The following is a 23,935-nucleotide window of genomic DNA, read 5'->3' as shown; positions in this document are numbered from 1 at the left end:
TTTGGTGGTTTTTACCCCTGAAACTTGATATGATGTAACATTTTGGGTTGTGTAGAAACATTTTTGGTTTGTTTCAAACATGTGGGGGTATCTTACAAACATTTCAATTTGTGCATAAAACATATAAAAGATAGTGAAGAGCCAACTACCGCTGGGCCTAGTAAAAAAGGCAAGAAAATGATGAATGTGACATCATCACAGACAAAGGTATGATATTCTATAAATATTTCAAACAATTTTTAAGCATTTTACATAATTTCGAGACATTTTGGAGTTTGTCCTCTCAGTATTGTTTGTGGTCTCGCATTTCGTATAATGTTTTGGCATAATTGCTAGTGTGTTGTCATTCTGTAAAATGGTGCTTCACTTATTCATACTCTTATTCCTAGGGTTTTGTGAAAAGTTCTGAAAACCATTGGCATCAGCTTACAGTGTTATAGCATTTGTAGTCGTGTTGGACCATTTTGCTGATGATCTAACATATCTATTACTGTGTGTTTGAAGCATCGATCTGCGACATCCAAATTGAAAGAGCAGATGGTGGAGGCTTGATGTGACACGAAAATGTCACATTTGGAGAGCCTAACTTAGACTAATTAGTCCCTTTTCGAGTGTTATCAATAATATTTTATGTGTTTTTCATGTTAGGTACCTATTTTGGAGTTAACCATGTAAATCGGAATAAAGGAAACGAATTGTCACTATCATTTCATGTGTCGAAAACGAGAGAAAAAGGCTTCAACCAAATCAAATGACAAGAAGAGTCAAAGGCGAGTCCAACGGTGAAAACGGAAGTCCATTCCGAGTTCGGACGGGGAAGTTGTGAAAGAAAGAAGTCGAGGTTCGGTCTTAAAACAAAGATTCTATGAAGGCACCCCCTTGATTTCCAAGTGTAGATTAAAGCCTAAGTCTAAAACCCAAGAGCCTAGATATGAAGGAATAAAACCCAAGCCCAAAGAAGATGAAAGAAGGAAGAGATTTTGGAGGCACCCAATGGACCCAAGTTTGAGTCAAAGTCAAGGTTGACTAAGTCTAGGGTTTGGGTCAAATACACTATTCATCTTCTTCCTCATGGATCATTGAACAAACAATACACAAGTTGGAGGGGAGAGAAAAGAGGCTAGAGAGGGTGGCTAGGGTTGAGTGTTCTTGAAGCTTGAAGTTGGGTTGAGTGAAAGAGAGAGAAAAGGGGAGCAAGAGGAACCGGCCTAAGCTTGTCCGGCCAAGGCTAGGCCTAGCTTAGGCCGGTCGAGCAGCAGCTCGGGAAGGAGGAGCTCGGGAGCTGCTCAGGTACGGGATCTTCAGCCACAGCACGGGACGAGAGCAGCCGTTGCACGAGATTTTCAAGCACAGCACGGGACAGCACGTCCCCAGCTCGGCCGGAACTGTGGCTGCTCGGGCTTCCAAGAACAGCTCAGGCAGGAAGCTATCACGGCTCGGACGTGCAAGGACAAGCATCTCACGGCTCGGGACAGTGGCCTTTTGGCCGGGACACACATTTTGGCCGGATTCCATGGATTTTGACCGGATTTCTTCATATCTTGGCCGGACTTTTCTAGGGTTTCCGGGCACTTTTTTGGCCGGAAACCTTAGGGCTTTTGTTCCCCATGTCTTGATCTTGCTTCCCATGTGGTTTGATTTGATTTTGGTTGAAGATTGCTAGAGAGAGAAAGCTAGGGTTTAGCTTTAATGGAGGTTTGTGATAAATGGAGAAGATGATGGTGGTCGCTATGGGGAACCCAGAAATTTGCTAAGGGGAGATCGGCTGCACCTTAGAGACTCATATTTTCCGACGATCTTAGCCTCGAACCACATCGAAAAAGGGGGATTCTCTCATCATTTTCTTTCCATTTCTTATTCAATCACCATGTTTAGCTAACTTTAGTGTGACGATTATATGAGATGAAATGTGATGAATTTGTGATTATGTTTAATATGATTTGATATTTTGATTATGAATTGATGTTCATTTGATTCGATTATCGTTTTGATCGTATTTTCATGTGTCTTGTCAAGCACTTCGCATAGTTAATAGATGAAACGAGGTATTCGATATCGATAGTAGTCTAAGTCATAATTTCATGTGTCTTGTCATGCACTTCACATAGTTAGGCGACTAGACAACACTTTCGTTGACTCGGGATTAACCGATTATGACGTTTGTTTGACTAAGTATGATCTCCGGATATACGTAGTGCTTATAGACATCACATTAGGAGTCGAACATCGATTATACTTTGAAACATTAGATCGGACTACACATAGTCGTAGATTTATCATTATGGATTCCCGGACTTCGACACCTCTCTCACTTATTTGTTGCCCGAATCGAGTCTTACCGTCTCCCGACTCTTGTTCCTCCAACACTTCTCTCGAATCTCTCTCGCTCGTTTTACTTATATTGTTTAGTTTAGTTTATTTTACTTGTTTGCTTTAATCTCTTATTGCTTATTCATTAAAACCCCTATTTATCCTTGTTTCTCTTCTTTTTAGTCTAAGTTAGCCCTTAATATCTAGACAGAGGGATAAGACCCTTCGATATCCACACTACCTTCCTATCCTTGGATCGACTCCGGTTTTACCGGTTACTACTTGATACCTCCGCTTGGGTGTCTAACCTTTTCGGCTGCATCAAGTTTTTGGCGCCGCTGCCGGGGATAGGTTTAGTAGTTAGGATAGCGTTAGTTGTTTTGTTCATTAGTTTAGTGTTATTTGCTTCTTAGACGTCTTTATTTTATTTTGTACTTTCTTAATTTCACTTTTTTTTTAGGTACCGGTTTATAGAAAAGAGCCAAAAGTGACATAAAGGCGAAGGACGAGGAAGGAATCAAGAAGCTAAAGAGGAAAAACGAACGAAACGAGAGGAGCTCTTGATAGTATCGCATTCTATCTCATCCTTTTTACTTGTGTGTGATTGTTAGTCTATAAGTGATTGTCCCATTTTGCAATTGTGTGTTAGTATCCTTGAACATTGTGAGTATCCTTGAACATTGTGAGATCATGGCAAGTTGGTCATTTGATGAGAATGACCTTATGCGAACCCTTTCCAACACTAGTCGACCATCTACAAGTCATCATGACTACACAAATTTACATAGGAATGTTCCGACTAGTGATAGGAATAGGCGAGTTGAGCCTGACCGACCTAGGATGACCATGGGTGAATATCGACGGATGTATGGAGTCGGTCAGACTCGTCACGAGCATGGTTTTAGGGATTATGAGCATGAGAGTAATCAACCTCGTAAGAGTCTTCGAGACTATCGACAAGAATTTGAGATGACCACACCTTCATGTATGAATTTGTCACTTCATGAGGACCGTAGTTCTATTAGTATTGATCGACCACGTCGAAGTCTTCGTGACTATCGACAAGCATATATGAATGGTTCACTTAGTGATGACAATTCCCAACTCGATGATCCCACTCAAAGAGTCGAGCCTAAGTATCTACATGAAGGTAGTGAAGAAAGGACCATGGAGATCATTAGCCCGGTTTGTGCTATTTGTGCGAGCTTAGACCATTTGACCGACTATTGTCCCATGACCCGTGTTCCGCGAGAGTCTTCGTCTAGTTATACTCATGTGCCTTATTACGAGGAGATGTCTGAAGAGACTCTCCAATTAGTTTTAGAGTATCAAACTAGATTTAATCGAGATATAACGGAGATCACGGAACGGATTCTCAAAATTGTTGATAGACTTGAGTCGGAGCCTATCATCGACGAGGAAGGGGTTTGCGCACCCCAAACTCAAGAAGAGACTATGAATGATGGTGAGGGTAATACACCTAACTCTAGTCTTAAGTTAAATGTCGAAGAAGCTCCTGATAGACCCTTTGAGATTGAATTGACCGATGACCCGCATTGCTCACTCCCTCAACCATTGTCATCTCACCATAATAGGACTACACTAGATTTTGATGTTAAGGATGATAGCTCTACGAGCAAACATGGGAATCAAACAATGTTGAACTTTCCAATCTTTAGCACTTGTGATTATTTGGATGGGTTATGTAGAATGGAAGGTGTTATGCCTAACTTTGAGGCTCCCGATGCCTTTAAGGACGTCGATGACATAGTAGTTAGAGACACAATGGATAGTTTATCGGACCATTTACCTAAGGAAGTTACGGACCTTGACTTGGTCCCCGAGCCTATTGCCTTACCCTTAGAGTCTAGTCCGACCTTCCACATGATCTCAGACTCGGTTGTTGACCCCTTATGGGACACTTCGGACGTCTTTCCTAGCATGTCTAGGGACTTAGTGGATGTCTTATCCACTAAGCTTGAGTTTGATTATTTGCCTCGGACTGACCTCCTCCCATTTCCCTTATATGTCGACCCTTTTGACGATTTTTTAGTCGTCGTCCCTAGCATTTATGCGTACTTAGTGGACCGTGCATCCACTAAGTTTGGGGATGGTCTCTTTTCGCTTTTAGTCTCACGTGCACTTATATGGTTCGATATTATTGTGAGACTTTTAGCATTTGTATATAGCTTTCTTTGGGTTGATCCCCAAATCTTCCGTCTCTTGCTATATGATCGTTAGCAGATTAAGATGGGTCTTGATGTTTGTGGGTAGCATCTCTGGAAACCCTCCACGAGACATAACTCGTGCTCTTGTGTGAAAACAAGAGAATCAAAGGCTAATTGCATAGCTCAATGCAATCGTGTATACCCGCGTTAGTGGTAGACTTTTATATGGTCATGTTTTTATGTGCTTCACTCATGATATTTGGTGATATTTTAGGAGCATCTCTTATATGTTTTACTTCTAAGGCGTGGTTTGTTCCAAGTTTCGGGATGGCGTGAGCTTGGCATTAACTTGGAACCTCGTTATACATGAGCCTTGGTAGTATCATCTTTTATCTCCTTCGGTTATGGTAATATCTCTCCACTCTTCTCTTTAAATTGATGTGCCTCTTTATCTTTTGGTGAGTGTATGCTTAGAACATTGAGGACAATGTTAGTTTTAAGTTTGGGGATGCGGGATATGACCATAACCAATGCATGACCATGGGTTTCAAAGACAAAAGGGTTCAAATTAGCCAAAATTTGAAAATTTTCGAACATTTTGAGTAGATTTGCATGTGATTATAGTGATAGTTTTAAGAATGTTGATGCATATGTATCGAGTTGATGGGTTTTGTGATTGCTAATGGTCTTTGCATGAAAGTCGAGTCTTTGAGTGTTTGTGTTATGCTATGGGAGTAACATCTTAGTGAAGAAGAAACATCTCTAAGAAACCTAGAGTAGTCATTAGTGGAGACTTAACCCATGTGAGAGCTCAAAGCCTAAATTGTCCTTCGAGTGTACTCTTCCGCGCTAACTCCGAGTAGAATGAAGAGCTACTCAACCTCGTAACTATCAAAAGAGCTCATTTGATCTCGTGTGCTCAACTTTCTTAGCCACTAGGAGTGACATTAGGATAGCGAATTAACCTTGCCCTTGTAGTCCATGAAACCCAATAAGAGTGTCAACTAGAGGAAGGCGGATACTCCATCACCATCCATCATCTTATATCCCGAGAATGAAGACATGAGAAGAAAGAATGAAGAATGTCAAAGCAAGTATGAAATGAAAAGTTGATTGCAAGAATAGAGTTATGTGTGTTGTATTTTATTTTGGTTGATTGTATTTGTGTTATGAAAAAGAAAAAAAAAGAAAAAAAGTGAAAAAGCGAAAAAAAGTGATGAAAAAAAGAAGAAGAAAATGAATGATGAATAAAGTTGTTTATGTTATGTTTGAGCATGTTAGCTCTTTTGTGTGAGTGATGTGATTGTATATATGTGTGTTTGTGTGTATGTTCATGAATAAGTATTCGAGCAAGAAACAAATGTGGAAGTGCTTGAGAGGTTCTATCATGAAGAAGTCAACATTCTCGGGAATCCACCATCGTCATCCATCTCTAGTATCCGCTAACCTTTAGAAGGCATCTTTAGAGGGTAGAATGGGTGAGAAGGGCGAGTGAGCTTCCCCACTCTATTTAGTGGCTACTTCCTTTTCGAAGATCATTCGTTCCAAAATGTTGTCCTCACCCCTTTTTATGTGTTGAGTCCATGTTAAGTGATCACACTCACACATACGAGCGAACCATTCTTGAGTGATTTCATATTTGGAGTGTATGCCCGTGAGGCCGAAGTCGAGGCGAAATGTACTAAACTAGGAATCAAGGTTTTGTGGCTTCGGAACATAGATGTTGCTCATTATGGTATAACACTAGCATTTTAGGGTAAGATCATTAGTAAAGGGACCTTTAGCTTTTACAAGAACTTATTTACTTGATTCATTATGTGTTGACATGCTTAAACCCTTTACTATATCAATCATGCTTATCTATGATTTCGATGTTGGGCCCTTGTGTATTTGAAACCACGATGTTTGTGGGTGTCATCTATGGAAACCCTCACGAGACGACACTCGTCCTCTAGGGGCAACCTAGGGGTTTAACGGCTTGTTGCATACGCTAAATGCAACCGGGATGCCTCCGAAAGTGAGTTAGGCTTTTATTTTGTTTTATTTGCTCGAGGACTAGCAATGTTTAAGTTTGGGGATCTTGATGTGACACGAAAATGTCACATTTGGAGAGCCTAACTTAGACTAATTAGTCCCTTTTCGAGTGTTATCAATAATATTTTATGTGTTTTTCATGTTAGGTACCTATTTTGGAGTTAACCATGTAAATCGGAATAAAGGAAACGAATTGTCACTATCATTTCATGTGTCGAAAACGAGAGAAAAAGGCTTCAACCAAATCAAATGACAAGAAGAGTCAAAGGCGAGTCCAACGGTGAAAACGGAAGTCCATTCCGAGTTCGGACGGGGAAGTTGTGAAAGAAAGAAGTCGAGGTTCGGTCTTAAAACAAAGATTCTATGAAGGCACCCCCTTGATTTCCAAGTGTAGATTAAAGCCTAAGTCTAAAACCCAAGAGCCTAGATATGAAGGAATAAAACCCAAGCCCAAAGAAGATGAAAGAAGGAAGAGATTTTGGAGGCACCCAATGGACCCAAGTTTGAGTCAAAGTCAAGGTTGACTAAGTCTAGGGTTTGGGTCAAATACACTATTCATCTTCTTCCTCATGGATCATTGAACAAACAATACACAAGTTGGAGGGGAGAGAAAAGAGGCTAGAGAGGGTGGCTAGGGTTGAGTGTTCTTGAAGCTTGAAGTTGGGTTGAGTGAAAGAGAGAGAAAAGGGGAGCAAGAGGAACCGGCCTAAGCTTGTCCGGCCAAGGCTAGGCCTAGCTTAGGCCGGTCGAGCAGCAGCTCGGGAAGGAGGAGCTCGGGAGCTGCTCGGGTACGGGATCTTCAGCCACAGCACGGGACGAGAGCAGCCGTTGCACGAGATTTTCAAGCACAGCACGGGACAGCACGTCCCCAGCTCGGCCGGAACTGTGGCTGCTCGGGCTTCCAAGAACAGCTCAGGCAGGAAGCTATCACGGCTCGGACGTGCAAGGACAAGCATCTCACGGCTCGGGACAGTGGCCTTTTGGCCGGGACACACATTTTGGCCGGATTCCATGGATTTTGACCGGATTTCTTCATATCTTGGCCGGACTTTTCTAGGGTTTCCGGGCACTTTTTTGGCCGGAAACCTTAGGGCTTTTGTTCCCCATGTCTTGATCTTGCTTCCCATGTGGTTTGATTTGATTTTGGTTGAAGATTGCTAGAGAGAGAAAGCTAGGGTTTAGCTTTAATGGAGGTTTGTGATAAATGGAGAAGATGATGGTGGTCGCTATGGGGAACCCAGAAATTTGCTAAGGGGAGATCGGCTGCACCTTAGAGACTCATATTTTCCGACGATCTTAGCCTCGAACCACATCGAAAAAGGGGGATTCTCTCATCATTTTCTTTCCATTTCTTATTCAATCACCATGTTTAGCTAACTTTAGTGTGACGATTATATGAGATGAAATGTGATGAATTTGTGATTATGTTTAATATGATTTGATATTTTGATTATGAATTGATGTTCATTTGATTCGATTATCGTTTTGATCGTATTTTCATGTGTCTTGTCAAGCACTTCGCATAGTTAATAGATGAAACGAGGTATTCGATATCGATAGTAGTCTAAGTCATAATTTCATGTGTCTTGTCATGCACTTCACATAGTTAGGCGACTAGACAACACTTTCGTTGACTCGGGATTAACCGATTATGACGTTTGTTTGACTAAGTATGATCTCCGGATATACGTAGTGCTTATAGACATCACATTAGGAGTCGAACATCGATTATACTTTGAAACATTAGATCGGACTACACATAGTCGTAGATTTATCATTATGGATTCCCGGACTTCGACACCTCTCTCACTTATTTGTTGCCCGAATCGAGTCTTACCGTCTCCCGACTCTTGTTCCTCCAACACTTCTCTCGAATCTCTCTCGCTCGTTTTACTTATATTGTTTAGTTTAGTTTATTTTACTTGTTTGCTTTAATCTCTTATTGCTTATTCATTAAAACCCCTATTTATCCTTGTTTCTCTTCTTTTTAGTCTAAGTTAGCCCTTAATATCTAGACAGAGGGATAAGACCCTTCGATATCCACACTACCTTCCTATCCTTGGATCGACTCCGGTTTTACCGGTTACTACTTGATACCTCCGCTTGGGTGTCTAACCTTTTCGGCTGCATCAAGGCTCTACGTACAAGGCCAAGGGAGAAAAAGAAGAAAAATTCTTGAAATAACAAATGTAATTTGAAAGCAGTTCACAAGGTAGCAAGGGACAATTTGGAAGCATTTGTAGTCCAGTTTTTGTTCTCTGGAATGTTGATGAAATGAATGGGTTGTTTTAACATTTTGGGTTGTGTTCTAGAAATTGGGGTTATGTCGAGACATTTAGTACTTTGTTTATGATTTTTGGGAGTTTTACTTGATTATTACAGTGATGTTATTATTCAATGTGGCATCCAAGAGTGGTTTATGTTTTAACATTTAGTGGGGTGTTATGGATTTTGTGGTTATTAATGAGTAAAAATTGATATGTTTTTGACATTTTGGGTTGTGTAGAAACATTTTGTGCAAAACATTTGAAAAATAGAAGCAGCAGCAGCAAGACAATAGGCTGTACAAAGAGCTAGCTCTAGAAAGAGGGCTAGTGAAGAGACAATAACTGCAGGGCCTAGTAAAAAAGGCTAAAAAATATTAAAGGTGACTGAATCACAGACCAAGGCAAGATGCATTCCTAAACATTTTGCATAATGTTTAAGAATGCATACGAAATGACATAAGGTTCTATGAAAAAAGTTAAAATTTGGGAAAAACAGTGGCATCAGATTTTTGAAATGTCCTCTCATTATTGATTGTGGTCTAGCAATAAGTATAATGTTTTCGCATTATTGGTAGTGTCCCGACAATTTGCAAAATGATCTCGCATTATTGACAGTGTTCTAGCATAGTAAATAATGTTTAGGGGTGCAAGGTAATAACAACAGTTGTTTCTCAAACAATTCGAATAATGTTAGAACATTATTGATAATGTTGGAACATTTTCAAGAATGTTTAAGAATTGCAGAAATTGTTCCTCGAGCATTATGTATAATGTAGCATGCAAGTTACCTAATCTTCATCCATTTCAGAATATATTCGGAAATGTTACACAACGACGGAGCATGTCCGTATCAAAATCAAAAGTTCTCTCATCAGCGAAGAAGTGTAGGTATTTTAAATTGAATTCTGCTTTGCAATTTAACAAATGTTTGGGCACTGCTTAAAATGCTTAGAAAACGTTAGACTGATCTGAACATCTTTAATACAAAATTGTGGTGAACATTTTTCAAAATGTTCACACATCCTTTAAAATGTTAATACAAATTGTAAAGTGTTTTTAACAAAACGAGAACCAGTTGCTACTGTTAACATAACTGTACTGAATAGTGTTAACACATCCCGTAAAATGTTTAGACAAACTGTAAAGTGTTGCTTACAAAACGAGAAGTTGTTGCTAATATTAACAAATCTGTACGGAACAACAATGAAAACACCATGAAAATACCCTAAAACCAAGAAGAACCTCACCAATGGACCTTCAAATAAGTAGATCTACAAATCTATATATTTAACTCTCCACAAAACCATGAAAACACCCTAAAACCAGATCTGAAGTTTTTTTTAACCTCCATTAAAGAAGATGAAGATGATGATTGAAGAAGTGGGTTTGTGTGTGGACTGAACCATGAAAAAGTGGGTGTGTGTGGTTTTATAGATGAAGATGATGATTGAAGAAGTGGGTTTGTGTCGGTTTTATAGGTGATGACTGAACCACGAAAAAGTGAAAAGGGGTTGTGTCTCGGTTTTAATATGGTAGAGAGATGAAGATGATGATTGAAGAAGATGATGGTCGGTGAGGTTCGATTTTAATATGGTAGAGAGAGAAAGTAAAAACAGATTATGGAGAGAGAAAAATATTTGATTTCTGGAAGAGAGATATTTTGGAGAGAGAAAGATATGGTTTCTTATAAAGGGAGAGAGTTGTTAGATATATATAGGAGGGCAAAAGAGGGATTAGAAGAAAATATTAGATCTTAGAGATACGAGTTGGGTCCGGATTGAGCATAGGGATGTGTATTTGGGTTTGATTTGAGATATTAGTTGATTTTTGGGTTTTGGGTGGGTTAATAATCCCTATTGGTTTTTTTTTTGTATTTGGGCCCAAAAATTGGGCCTTTCATCAAAAAATTCTTTTATAAATCTCCATTAAAGGTACAGAATTTAGAATATTTCTATTTTGTCAGGGAGGACAAAGAATCTCAACAAAGACATGTAAGATTTTTAGTCTCCCATTCAAGATGCTCTAAGCCTCTTAAACTCTTTTGGAGACAATTTTCTGCGACAAACCATTTTCTATGGATCAGAGTCTCCGGACAAAGGAATGAAAAAAATAGGAGGAAGAGGGAGAGAAAGTGGGAGAGATCGGAGCAGGGAGGTTACAAAGTTACACGCACAAATTCAAATTTTGTCAAAATAATCATCAGACAGATTTTTTCATGCCGTATTGTCTCATTTAGTGAACGGGGTGCCCAAATAGAAGTCGAACGAGCTAGAAACCCAAACGATTGACTCAAAATATAGTGGTATTGTTACTTTAGAATGGTGGTCCTGCCTCTAGACTCTAGTTGTAGTGGGGCATACAAAAATTTTGTGTAAAACAGGACAAGAACACAAGAGGAGGCCCTTAATAACTCTGCAACAACCCTCTCATAACTTCCAAATTCCAATTCTCATATACAAATCATAAATTGAAAAAAAAAAAAAAAAAAAAAAGCAAACAACTCCAAGACAACACAATTTTATAAGGCAAACTAACTATTGATGATTTCCAAATTCTAAGTGCAATATGAGTGACTACAAAAGCCAAAAAAGAACATATAAAGCACCTCCTATAAAACACCTCAATTCAAAGAATATCCACTTTATAACAAACTTTTAGATAACACCCACAAAATCCAATCTAATCCAAAAACTTACAGACAAAAGAAGGGGGTCCTCTCATCCCTAATGTATGCCTCTTTAGGGATGCCTATAGGTTTTTCATTTAGTTACCCTTTTATAACATTTTTGTCTTCTTTTTCTTTTGGGTTGTGGATTTTTGGGATAAAATTATTTCAGCTGACAAGCTTTTGTACTATACTGTGTTTATTATCAAAATCACCATAGGATTTAAACCCTTAAAACAAGTTCCATGGTATTTGAAGATTCTATCTTTTTAAAAAAAAAGTACTAATGTTTGAATTGATCTTGTACAAGATTGACTCCACTTGATCGCATTGTAAGCTTCATCCCATCGCTAATCACTTGAACTTTCATGGGGACTTAACGTTGCGATACATCAATTGAAGTCCAACTGATTTCATGTTTAATCGTGTTAGTATTAACCATTGACAGATTGACGGGAAGCGTTTTGAATTCATATTAAAGATCATCTAGTATTAATCCAACTATAAGCAACCTACTTGAAACAACAGTCGAACAATGTAAACTACATGCCCGTAAACCTCAAAACCAATAAGTTAACATTCTTTATATTAAAAGAAAAGCATACTTTTATATGTAATAATATTCAATTTACATAAACAAACATTTTGTTATATTTGTATACATATAATTGTCATTCACTCTCAACTGCGAAAATCTATTTTAAATTCAGAGAGTCTTCATATTCATAACACAAAAAACATATATTTTGTTTGGTTACATATTTTATAAAATCAGAAACTTACCAACATGTCATTTTCTTCTATTCTAACACGATTTATATCCAAAAACCTAAAAAAAAAGTAATTAGAAGGAACATTTTTTGTCTATAGATTAAGGTTTGAGGAGAAGCTTACAATTCTCTTGGGTCAACAAAAATTGAGATACTAGGTGTTGAATGTGTCCAATCACCAACTGCCCCATCACTATAATCTTCTCCCAACCTTTTTATACACCAGAGATCCTCGGCGCATGATAGCCTTTTCCAGTGTGGAATACCTAACCTTAACGGTTCAGTACTAGATACCTCTGTTGCCACCATCTCACATCCACATTCCTTTGCCAAATTATGTGCATACCCACAGAGTGCCTTCATCAATTTCACTGCTTCGGGCCCTTCTCCACCCAACCCGTATAAAAAATGCGACCCGAATGGCTTAAACATTTCGGGTACCGAAGGTATACCCAACCACGGAAAAGCCCGATCAATTAATCGGGTCGTTTTCGCAAGGGCTCGTCGTGTTCGTGAAGCTCCTCGGACTTCCAACATAAACACCTCTTTAATATTCCACACACTTAAAACCGTCCACGATTCAGGCGGGTCAGATAAAAATTCCTCGGGTCCAGGCCATGACCCGGATGGAAATGTGCCGAAAGGGACTGCTAAGAATGTTCCTAGGTTGAGTTTATTATTGAGAATTGATTTAATATCACGAGGGAAAAACTCAGTTGTTGAGAACTTTTTGTTGTAAAGTTTTTCGGCATCGGATATAGAGAGCTTAATGATTTCGACCCGTTTTGAGATCCGAATCTTGTGAGCAAATACGGGTTGAACTAAAATGGATGGGGTCCGAAACTTCGAGTACCCACATTTCTTAGTAAATAGCTTAACTGACGCTTCATTATCTTTCTCAGTTGCCATGTATGAATATTCAGCTCCATTATCTCTAAACCAGTCTTCCATTCGGGTTACCAGGTTCAACCCGATACCCATTCGCCTGAACCCGAAAAAAAAAAAACTTATTAGATTTTATTCAAACAAAAAAAAGGAAAAAATCCCAAAAATTGATAGGATTTTAGAGAGAGAGAGAGAAAGTAGAAAAGAACGAACCTGTGAGAGGATGAAACACGAAGACCTAAGATATAGGCGAGTTTTGTGTAAACAGGGAGGAATTTGTTGATATGGGGAGTTTCATTTCCGTTACTGTTTTTTCCGTTTCTAGCAAGTTTTTTTCCACATGTAACGGTTTTGATACAACCTCTAATTAGACCCACGATTTCTCTCTCTAAACCAATCTCAATTTCAGCTACCTGTAAAAAATTGGGAAATCATTAGTTACTATAATAATAGTTAGAATCTAAAAAATACAAGATAACCCATTTCACTGAAATTGAAGATTGATGATAAAAAGAAGTAGAGAGAGAAAGAAGGTATAGTAGTAAGATGTAGTACCAGCATGAGAGAAAGAGAAGTATGGCGAATTCGACAGGTAGGGTCACCTAAATCATCAGTAAACAGAGACATTTTACCACCAGTAGGACCCACTTCACATTTTTTCTCCATTTCTTGTACCTTTACTTTATCTTTTACTGGTTCGTACTTTCTAATTACTAAAACAACTTCTTCTTCTTCTTCCACTAATTGTTTCTCTCTTATTAGTTCTTCCCACCCAATAAATTTCATCATTTCATCCATTTCAACAAAAAAAAAAACAGAGTAAAAACCCACACCAAGTAGAAGATTAAGGGTGTTTGATAGTTTCTCTCACTAGAAAAGATTTATAACTTGGGTTGAAGGTGAAAACAAGATAGGGTGAAAACAGAGCTTAAATAGAGAAGAAGAAGAAAGGGATGATGAAAATGTGAAAAGGGAGGGGAGGACTAAATTGCAGCTAATCCAAGAGAAAGACACGTCTTTTTGAAATCACGTATACAGCAAGCAACCTATGCTATAGATAATAGAAGAGCTAGAGAGAGAAAGATGAAGCTGTTGTGAGTTTAGAGAGAGAAAGTAAAATATATATATTATGTTTTTGAGCTGTGCTGCCTTTGTAACTCTGTTTTCTATGACAGAAAAAACAAAACAGAGAGGGAAAAAAATAACCCAAAAAAAAAAAATCTGAGTTTTAATTGTTTCTCTTCTTCTCCTATCTTTTTCTCTCTATTTAGGATTTAGTAGAAGCTTTTGGATTTTGGGTTAGAATCTAAGAGATTTAAGCTTTGATTTATAGTATATACTTCACTTTCTCTCTCTTAAAAAAAATTTAATAAATATTAGAAAATTTTCTCTCTCTGCATTCTAAACTTCTTTTCTGGTAAACCAAACAATGGGAGATTTAAAATTAAAAAAAAAAACTCCACTCTTCACTGATTCTATTGTTTATGGAAATATGGAAATAATGGGTTAATGGATTAATTTTTATTTTATTTTACTTTAAATTAATTAACTTTCTCTCTCTAAAAAAAAAATAATTGGATTTAAAAGCAATAATGATCACGAAAAGAGAGGGAGAAGAAAATGGCGGCTATAACTGCGCAGTCATCATTTAATTTCTACGGATTGGAGGCGTTCCATTCATGAACAGACGGCCCCACTTTCATATCATTACCACTACTGGCCCGCACTTATTCCCATTCCCATTTTTCACCATTATTATGTACCATTTCATCTTCCATCCCATATTGTCATTACCCATTCATGTTTTTTTTTTTTTTTTTTTTTTTTGTTAAAGATTACCCATTCATGTTGATAAATATCATCATTTAATTCATTTTGTGAATTGTAAAGCTAGGGTTTTCTTATTTCACATTATATTAGGATACTTTTCATATCACATTAATATTAGGATACTTTTCATCTGTTTATTGTGCGCATTTGACATACTTAGTACTATTCATTAGTGTATAAGAACTTAGACAAAGTTTGGATAAATAATGGAGTAACATACTTTGAAAAAATCAAGTTTTTCAGAGAGACTACTTGTTTAGATAAACAATAGTTATGTCCTCTATTAGAGATAATATACACTAATAAGAATTTTATTGTCACGAATCATCACTTTGATTTAAGCAGAAAAAGTGATATGAGCAGTGCTTACGTATAAAAATAGATTGTTTTTTCACATAAAATAAAAGATAGAAAAGAAAATGTTTGATTAAGGTCGGAACCAGGGTGCGTGCCTACCCTGGCTGCAATTGGAGGTAAAAGGTATGCAATTGTTAAGGTGTTGGCGCACTTACGAAGTAAACGGGAGATGGCCAAGATGGTTCTTCACTAATCTTGAGCACGTGGGTCACGAGTTCTAATCCTATTGGCGGCTCTTGACTTATATCGCTTTTATCTTTTGAGCCAGTTATGTTATATAATCCCTACATTTTACGTATATTTTTACTCCCGTTTCCCCCAACTTATGCCCCGATCTCTGTACTAAATTTTCTTTGTGATTGTTTTTTGGCTAATTCAAATTTTGACTCTTTTGCCAGTTTCTATTCAAGCTATATAAGAGTAACTACTTATTATTGCAACTATTATTTCAACTCGAAAAATATAATTTCAGTGAGTTTTCTTAGTTGTTATGTTTAAAAATTTCATAAAAACTTTACGTGGATTTGAATTGTTCTCACAAAAAGGTTTTAGCTTCGGCTAGTGATCGTTGCTTAAAATATCAGTTTGTTAAGAAAGACATTTTATTTTGTATATTCCGTAGGTACTTGAGAGAAAAATATAAAACAACAAAAGTAGACCTACCCAAATCTAAACAGGAATTAACTGTCCATCAAGATTGAAAAAAATCCATTAACATAGAAAAAGAGAATTGACTCGAAAATGAAGACACTGATTTCGTGTAGGTCTAGATTAGACTTTGAATAGTAGCCTCTTCTAGTAATACGGGATATTATGACAATTATGAACTTCATCATCTCATCTTAATTTTGTTCTTTTATTGGTGTGGATAAAAAAAAGTTAAGATCTACGCGGAATAATGACAACAAAAGATCTCATATTCATACATCATAGTTTTGTAAGAACATTATAAGTGTAAATTCAATCTCTAGTGATTTTAGTCTAGTCAAAGTTAACAAAAAATCCCGACTTTGCACTTTTTTTTTTGTTAAGGGATCTTTGCACTTGGATTTAACAACTAGAAAGAGACAGATTTAGGTGTTGTTTGATTTTCACTTTTCAGATTTCAAATGTTTGTGTTTTGTCATTTAAGAAAATCTGAAATGTTGTCTGAATTAGCCCATTGTTTGAATTGGCTGAAAAGTAACCCATATTTTTCAGACTTCAAACACAAGTCTGAAAACAAAAGTCCATGGCTGATATGCGTCAAATTACGTTAGTACTCTCATATATTTTAGAAACATTCTTCTGTATTTATTTATTCAGCATCGCCACCACAGAGACAACCACCACAACTGAGACCACCACCACTACTGAGACTACTACCACAACCACTGAGACGACCACCACCTCCCACTAAAACCACCACCACCCAATGAAACCACCACCACCACTCACTGAAACCACCACCATTCACCAACACACCAGAAACTAGACCACCACCACCACAACAGGAACCAAACAACCGCCACCACAAGAAACCAACTGTTGCACCACCAGTAACCTACCGCCACCACAAAGGATCACCACCAAAGAATAAACCACCAGATATGGTGAGGGATCAAATGCCAGATCTTTAACTTCTTAAAGAGATAGGGTCAGAGAGAGATGAACCCCCCTCGTCGGATCTGGCGAGGGTTTAACATATCGTCTGTTAGAGAGAAAAAAGGGTCTGTTAGAGAGACAAATAGGGTCTGTTAGAGAGACAGAGTGAATGAGATAGAGAGAGAGTCCGAATCTTGTCGTCTTTGTCGGACCTCCATTGCCGCCGGTTGTTATTTAAGGGTCGTCTTTGGTGGTGGTTTTAGTGGGTGGTGGTGGTGGTTTTAGAGAGAGAAATAGGGTCCTGTTAGAGGGAGACGACAGAGATATGAGGTTATAACTGTTTTAGGGTTGTCTTTGTTTTTATAACCAATTGGGTGGGAAAAATTAGGGTTTTTTGTTGAGAGAAAAATTATGGTTTGGATTTTGTTTATAAATAAGGGTATAACTGTCAAAAAATTAACTCCAGACCTAATAATTAAGATTGAAAAACAAAAATACTAACTTGTAAAACTATTCGGCAAATTCAGATCAGCAAATTCAGATTCAGACGCAAAAAAAAAAAAACACCTTACTATAACTCCTTCGTCACAAGACTTAATGCACTATTTTATTAAAAAAAAATTGAAAACCTACTTGTAATTTCTCAATTACACAATGATATATTCATGTAATAAAATCTATCTACATAATTAAGAAGAAAGATCTTTTTTTTTTGAAAATTTCATCATCTTTAATGGCTAAAATTACATATCTCAAATTTATTTTAAATATTAGAATTATTTTTCAAATTTATCTTCAAACTCTCTTCAAGCATTAAGATTCTACCTTCCTAATTTATCTCAAAAGGTAAAGATTCTTCATCTCAAACTTAACTACAAACATTCTTCAAAGATTAAGATTACATTCATCATTTCCCCAACTTATATCTGGAAGTTAAGATTATGCATTTGATAGAACTACTTATTACGGCATACAAGAGTTATACCGTCCTATGACCCGAAAACCCATATAGGATACCCACTTTCCATTTAAAATTATAATCGGCATGTTTATGTGATGCATCCATACATGCATCATGCATGTATCATATTCTTGTTGAAAAAATGCATGCATGTATCATGTGTGTAAGTAAATGTTGAGTATTGGATTCTACCCTCTTTTGATTTGACTGTGAATGTCGATTGATCTTCGCCGTCAATACAGCCAGCTAGCTTCTGAACGTTAGTTATAACTTTCCATAATTAACCTGCAAATGCGGCTCTTGCTTCGTCTCCAAACCTTTAATGACCGCCGTTGTCTATTCTACTACAATAACGTACACCAGCTAATCTAGACCGTTGCTAAATCAAAGGTCAGCCTTTCTTATTTATCAAGTAAACGGTCAAGATTACTCAGTTTCATCTACTTGATTTATTTCAAAGTACCAGATATTTCCCCAAATTGTACTCAGTAATTTATAAATGAAACTGAAAGAACATCCAACTGTCAGAAACTGACAATCTACTTGATTAGGATAAGTCAATACTTGGATTAAAATGGTTAATAATGTACGGTTGAGATTAAACGAGGACTAAAGAAGGAAAAGAGTTGACGACTAAAGAGATGATTGGGAAACCTGTATGGCCGTATCTATGGGTGTGAAGTGTGAACGGTTTTGAAGTGACCCGAAAAGTTTTTTAGAGAGAGAGAGAGTGAGAGAGAGAGAGAGAGAGAGAGAGGAGAGGAATTGGGGACCTTGGGGTGGTGGGTAGTATTTCTTTTTTTTTTTTTTTGGTGAACGGGGTAGTGGGTAGTAGACACGTCAAGAACAATTAGAATAAATAAAACAACTTGAATATAATAAGAAATAGATATGTGGGGTCTTTTAGAAGGGTTGATGTTGTTTTTGTTTGTTATCTTGAAAATGACTCCAAATTTTAATAAGTCTGTTTATTTCATCATCATACTTTGATCTAGTGTTTGTTTTTTTTTTTTTTTTTTTTTTTTTTGTTGAACTAGATATTCATATATTAAATAACAAAGTTATTACAATACTTATTGACTAACATACAAGGTACATTCCTCCATATTTTACTAGCTTCCTTCTTTCTCGTCCATTTCGCTAATTTATCTGCACTGGAGTTGCATTCTCTTTTTGTGTACTCGAATTTCACCGCTTCAAATTCGTGTTTACTATCTCGAATTATCCGTATATGCATCAGGGATTGCCAGTGAAGAGAGTGATATTTATTGTGAAGATGTTTGATAAGATTGATATTGTCGCTTTCTATAATGATATTCTTGTGATGGTTCTCTTTTGCCCATTCAATTCCGAATAAAATCGCCATAGCCTCTCCTTCTTCACTATTTCTGGCTCTGGTAGATTTTACTTGAGCTGCTATAAATTTAGATTCTGCATTATGAACAATCAAGCTAATTCCAATATTGGATGTTAGGTTAATAAAAGATGCATCAACGTTAATTTTTATGAAATTTTGAGTCGGAGGTTGCCATTTCTCGTTAGTTTTTTGTTTGATTTTCTCTTGTTTTTTCATGATTTTAGGGAAGTTTTCAATCATTCTGATAATTTTATGGAGATCGTTGATTTCGTGTTGAAAGCAATGATCGCATCTCACTTTCCAAAGGATCCATAATATGTGTGCAAAGTGTATATTCTCTTTGGTATAGCACCCGTTATCATCTGCTTCCCAAGAGAATATCCATTCAGAGATAGAAGTGATGTTTTCAGAGATGATTTTGTAGTGAAACCATATGTTTTTAGCTAAAGCACAATGTAATAGAGCATGCTCAATTGATTCAGTATATGTGCAATTAGGACAAGTAATGTTGTTGTCAATGTATTTTCCTATTCTTTCTCTAACAGGCAGAGCTTTGGTACAAATTTTCCATATAAACATTTTTATACGCGGTATAGTTTGGATAGACCAGATGAAGGTCCAGTTCTGATTACTCGTATTAGTGTTAAGATCTAGTGTTTGTTGATGATAAAATAAATGTAAAAAAAGAAAAAAAGATAAAATAAATGTTATATTTTTTAGATCAACTAACTTATTTGTTTATTTATACAATATACTAGATGTCATTGTTAAGAATACATTTTTAGCAACCGTTATAGATTAGATTCAATATATAGAAAAAAATTTCTCTAAAATTGAAAAGAAAACTAAAACTGAAATTAGTGACCTCACCACAAGCCGGTGATACCTTTTCTTATTCTTTCTACTAGTTTTTCTTAAGGCAAACCTCTTTGACCTATTTTTCTAAAACTCGCCTTTAATGTTGACATGTGAGATTAAAATGTGGACATAATTCCAGATAGAGTTATGGAAGAACAACACACCCTTAAGACCGTCTTCTTGTTAGAATGAATCGTGTTTGCTGTTGCGATTCAAGAATTTGTTTATGTAATTTGTCGGCTAATTGCCCACTGGCATTTCCCTTAGCAAAAAAGAGACATTTATACGCCCCTCTACCTATTTTCAAAATCCAAAAACTATTGCTTGTATTTTTCATAGATGAATCAGAATACATTGACAGTTTTTATGAGCATGAATCTACATAACTTAGAGACTATATCTTAAGGCCTTCAACAAAAAAAATGGAACATATGTTTAACTGTACACAATCAGGGATGCACACCCTCAGATCCTGTCAAAATTTTTTAGTAGAATTCGCTTCAAAATTGAGGGGTTTTTGTTATGACCCAAATTTGTAACAAATGAACAAAAATCTGTAATAAATGAGTTACTCTGACTAATAACCCGTAACCAATAGTGACGTCACAAATGACTTTTAGTTACAAACTTTTGGCTGCGAGGTAGTTCGTAACTGAAAAATAAGCTATTTGTTTATGACTTTGGTTGTAGCAAAATACCATATCTATATAACAAATTAGTTAGGTTTTGGTGTGATGTCATAACTTTGGTTTATAAATCTCGATCGTCCAATTTTCTTTTGTAAATCACGACCCTTCTTTTTAACGGGTTTTTCAAAGATAAAAGTGTAAAAGTTAGAATAACTACCTACTCCCTATAAACTCTCTAACTATTTTTCTCTCTTTCCTCTTTTCTCCTTTCAAACAACTCAATGTAATCTCGGTTATTATTTTTTATATATTTTTTTATTACTTCAAAATCTGTATAAGACCAAAATATTTGATAATTTTGTATAACATAAATGTAGAAATTTTCGTGCCCTACGGGCACGGGCTACACCCTAGTTTATATAATAAGTTTTTTGCCATGTCATAACTTGCTTATATAAATCTAGGGCGTTCAATTCTCATATGAAAATCTTAACTGTTCTTTTTAAAAGAGTCTTTAAAAGATAGATATCTAAAAGTCAAATTAACTACCCGCTTCCCACAACTTCTCACATTATTTATCTCTCTCTTAATAAAACGATTATATTTATTTCTCTTTCATTTTTTTCTCTCTTCAAACAACTCAATAGTCAATATAGTCTCTAGTATTTGATCATAACCATATTGAAAATTTCGTGTCCTGTGGGCACGGGGTATACCCTAGTGTTCATATAATATATGTTATACGCATTTCATTAAATTTATGAAAATAACTATGTTACATATACAACTTTCCCGGTTGCAATTGCCTTCGTTGAAAAAATAAATAAATTATGAAATCAGTCAATATATTATTTAAGAAACAAGATGAGTGACCTGTGGTTGAATCATAGTTTAGTAATCTTTATTGAAAAAGAAATACAGTATTTAGTGAAATTGACAATGAGTCGATCATGCAAAATTTAAAAACTATGGACTCTCGTAGAGGTCAATGCGTTTGGAATCCTTGATGTATTAGAATAATTAATGAATAAAACTATTTTGCTAATCTGTGAATATACAAAAGAAAAAATTGGACGTCAACACTTGCTTGCCCAGGTGGTTCAAAGTGATGGCATAAACTCCAAAACCCCGGTTTAATCCATGGTTTATTAAAGTTGGGTTATTAAAGGTACAAATAATGTAATAGATGTGTCGGATTTTAGGCATGTTTCATGTTATTGGTCTTTATGTCTATTTGATTAATGGTTTAACTTAGGCTGTTATCGTGCTTATCACATCTTCATGATGTATCAACGTCTTTTAACAATTAACGTACATCGTAGTCGATTTCTCAAAAAGAAAAAAAAGTATATAATGTCGCATCCCAAACCGAAATTTTAGATCCTTCCATGTACACAAAGGTGTGACACATGTCATACATTGTAAGGGTGTCTCACTAAAAATCATGTATGCAAAAAAAAAGTTTGATCTTTTCAAAATTATAAGATCAAAGTCATTCAGGTTTTTTAGGTAGTTAGGTTTCCTTATATTATTATAATTATTTCCTCTGAAGATCCAAGTATATACTTCAGTGACAATTACTAATTAAACAAAAGAAAGAGAATTAAAAAGCAATTTGAGAATTCATTTTTGCTTTCTTTCTCTTTTCTTTTAAACCCACACGGATAAGAATGAAAGGCAAGACCATATTGGTAAGATCTGTCCTTGTTAAGATTAAACTATAGAATTTGCACTAGAATATACTAAATAATGTAGAGGAAACCTAACTCATTGACCCTATAGAAAAGTAATATTCATATCCATCCTTGAATGACTACAAAAAGTAATGAAAATTATTATTTTTCTTGTTTTTTAGGCATAAATTTAAAAGAACAAACACAAAATAAGGATGTGTTCCCCAACATTTGTGTTAGGCTTCCTTTTCCTCTTTGTCCCCTACGTGTCCATCGCTTGTTCATAAAAGAATAGATCGTTAAAATAGACTATTTTTTATGTTTTAAAAAGTATACCGGTGTTTTAAGAAATTTTAAAGTAACTTTGTTAGTCGGTTCGAGAAGATTTCATAAGACTTAAGTGTATTTATTAACATATATAGATTTTTCGACTTTTTGGAATTGTGTAGTATTGTTGAAGCTTGTTATTTGGCTTAATAAATTTGATATATAGTTCTTAGATATTTTTTAGTTATGTGTTTACTTTTTGTAGTCACTATCTAAATATTTTAAGATTTTGATTATAATTATAATTTTCTAGAAATGTAGTATTTTTCAAGATTTGAAGTAGGATCCTACCAGTTTTGAGTAATAAATAGATAATAATAATTTAAAGATTATTATTGAATTGAATAATAACTTATTGTAGTGTAGTGCTCAAGTGGGTCTCTATCTCACCAAATAGATGTCCCACCAATTATTACTTTTTGAAGTCCCACCAATTTTAATGTGATTAAAAGGAGTTTTAATATAAAAGAGAAGGGGATTTTGTACTAAAATATGGGTTTCTATTTAATAACTATTTAATGGTAATAATTAACAACACAACCCATTGGCTAATAATGCAAAGCTTTAACTTTATAGAAAATAGAGTTTTGAACTTTGAAACCATATCCAGCATAGGAGGAGACAAATTAAGGTTCTATTTGTTTTTCTATACATCTGATATTCAATGAATCAATATCATGATTTAGAAATTAATTGTCCAACATGAATTTTTATATACATTTTTCACTTTGGTAAAACTTAAATTTGTAAACAAATTAAGGTTCTATTTGTTTTTATAGAAAATAGAGTTTTGAACTCACATTGGACAATCACATTCACCACTATACTCATTACTAACAATTCTCTTACTCTTACTTTTCTTTTTGTGTTGAAAGATTCCATTACTCACTAATTTTTATAGAAACATATCAAAGACTTCCAAACTTTTGTCACAATTGATGATATTTGAGCTTATTCTAACACAAATGAATGAAACTAGACATTGATTAGTTGTGTTTTGATCTTCATTCTTGACCATTGAATTCGAACTAAGTTGCTTAATTTAAATCAAACTTTTATTTAATTTGACCAAAATTTGGTTCAATCTTTAAAATGTCGGTGAATAAAACGCCAGCACTGACATCAATTACGATGATTAATTCGTCAATAACATAATTATTTCGTGGTCCTCTGTTTCCAAATCTATACTAACTTTCCTGTGATTACTTTTTGAATAAATTAAATCATTATTCAATCGTGTCAACTTGTTGATCATTCACA

At 35.8% G+C, this 23,935-nt stretch overlaps 1 protein-coding gene across 1 annotated transcript; it reads right to left on the bottom strand.

Moving 5' to 3' along the window:
* Positions 1 to 12,049: 12,049 nt before the first annotated feature.
* LOC147532842 (putative N-acetyltransferase HLS1) lies at positions 12,050 to 14,400 on the bottom strand. The gene is made up of 3 exons (XM_086648520.1): positions 13,655 to 14,400; positions 13,313 to 13,512; positions 12,050 to 13,199 (listed from the first exon to the last, which is right to left on the bottom strand). Exons 1-3 carry the CDS (start codon positions 13,895 to 13,897, stop codon positions 12,335 to 12,337), a joined length of 1,308 nt encoding a protein of 435 aa, XP_086504646.1. The 5' UTR covers positions 13,898 to 14,400; the 3' UTR covers positions 12,050 to 12,334.
* Between the last annotated feature and the right edge of the window lie 9,535 nt (positions 14,401 to 23,935).

The sequence above is a fragment of the Eschscholzia californica genome, unplaced genomic scaffold, assembly GCF_041429995.1.
Source record: "Eschscholzia californica isolate CP2 unplaced genomic scaffold, dmEscCali1.0.p SCAF_6, whole genome shotgun sequence".
NCBI lineage: Eukaryota > Viridiplantae > Streptophyta > Magnoliopsida > Ranunculales > Papaveraceae > Eschscholzia > Eschscholzia californica.
This window is presented reverse-complemented; position numbering and strand designations above follow the sequence as displayed.

Excerpts from the sequence above, each read along its gene's own strand:
- LOC147532842 (XM_086648520.1), bottom strand. The coding sequence starts at position 13,897 with ATGGATGAAATGATGAAATTTATTGGGTGGGAAGAACTAATAAGAGAG. Across the intron at positions 13,513-13,654 it reads CTTCTCTTTCTCTCATGCTG|GTAGCTGAAATTGAGATTGG; the intron begins GTACTACATCTT and ends AATTTTTTACAG. Across the intron at positions 13,200-13,312 it reads CGTGTTTCATCCTCTCACAG|GCGAATGGGTATCGGGTTGA; the intron begins GTTCGTTCTTTT and ends TTTCGGGTTCAG.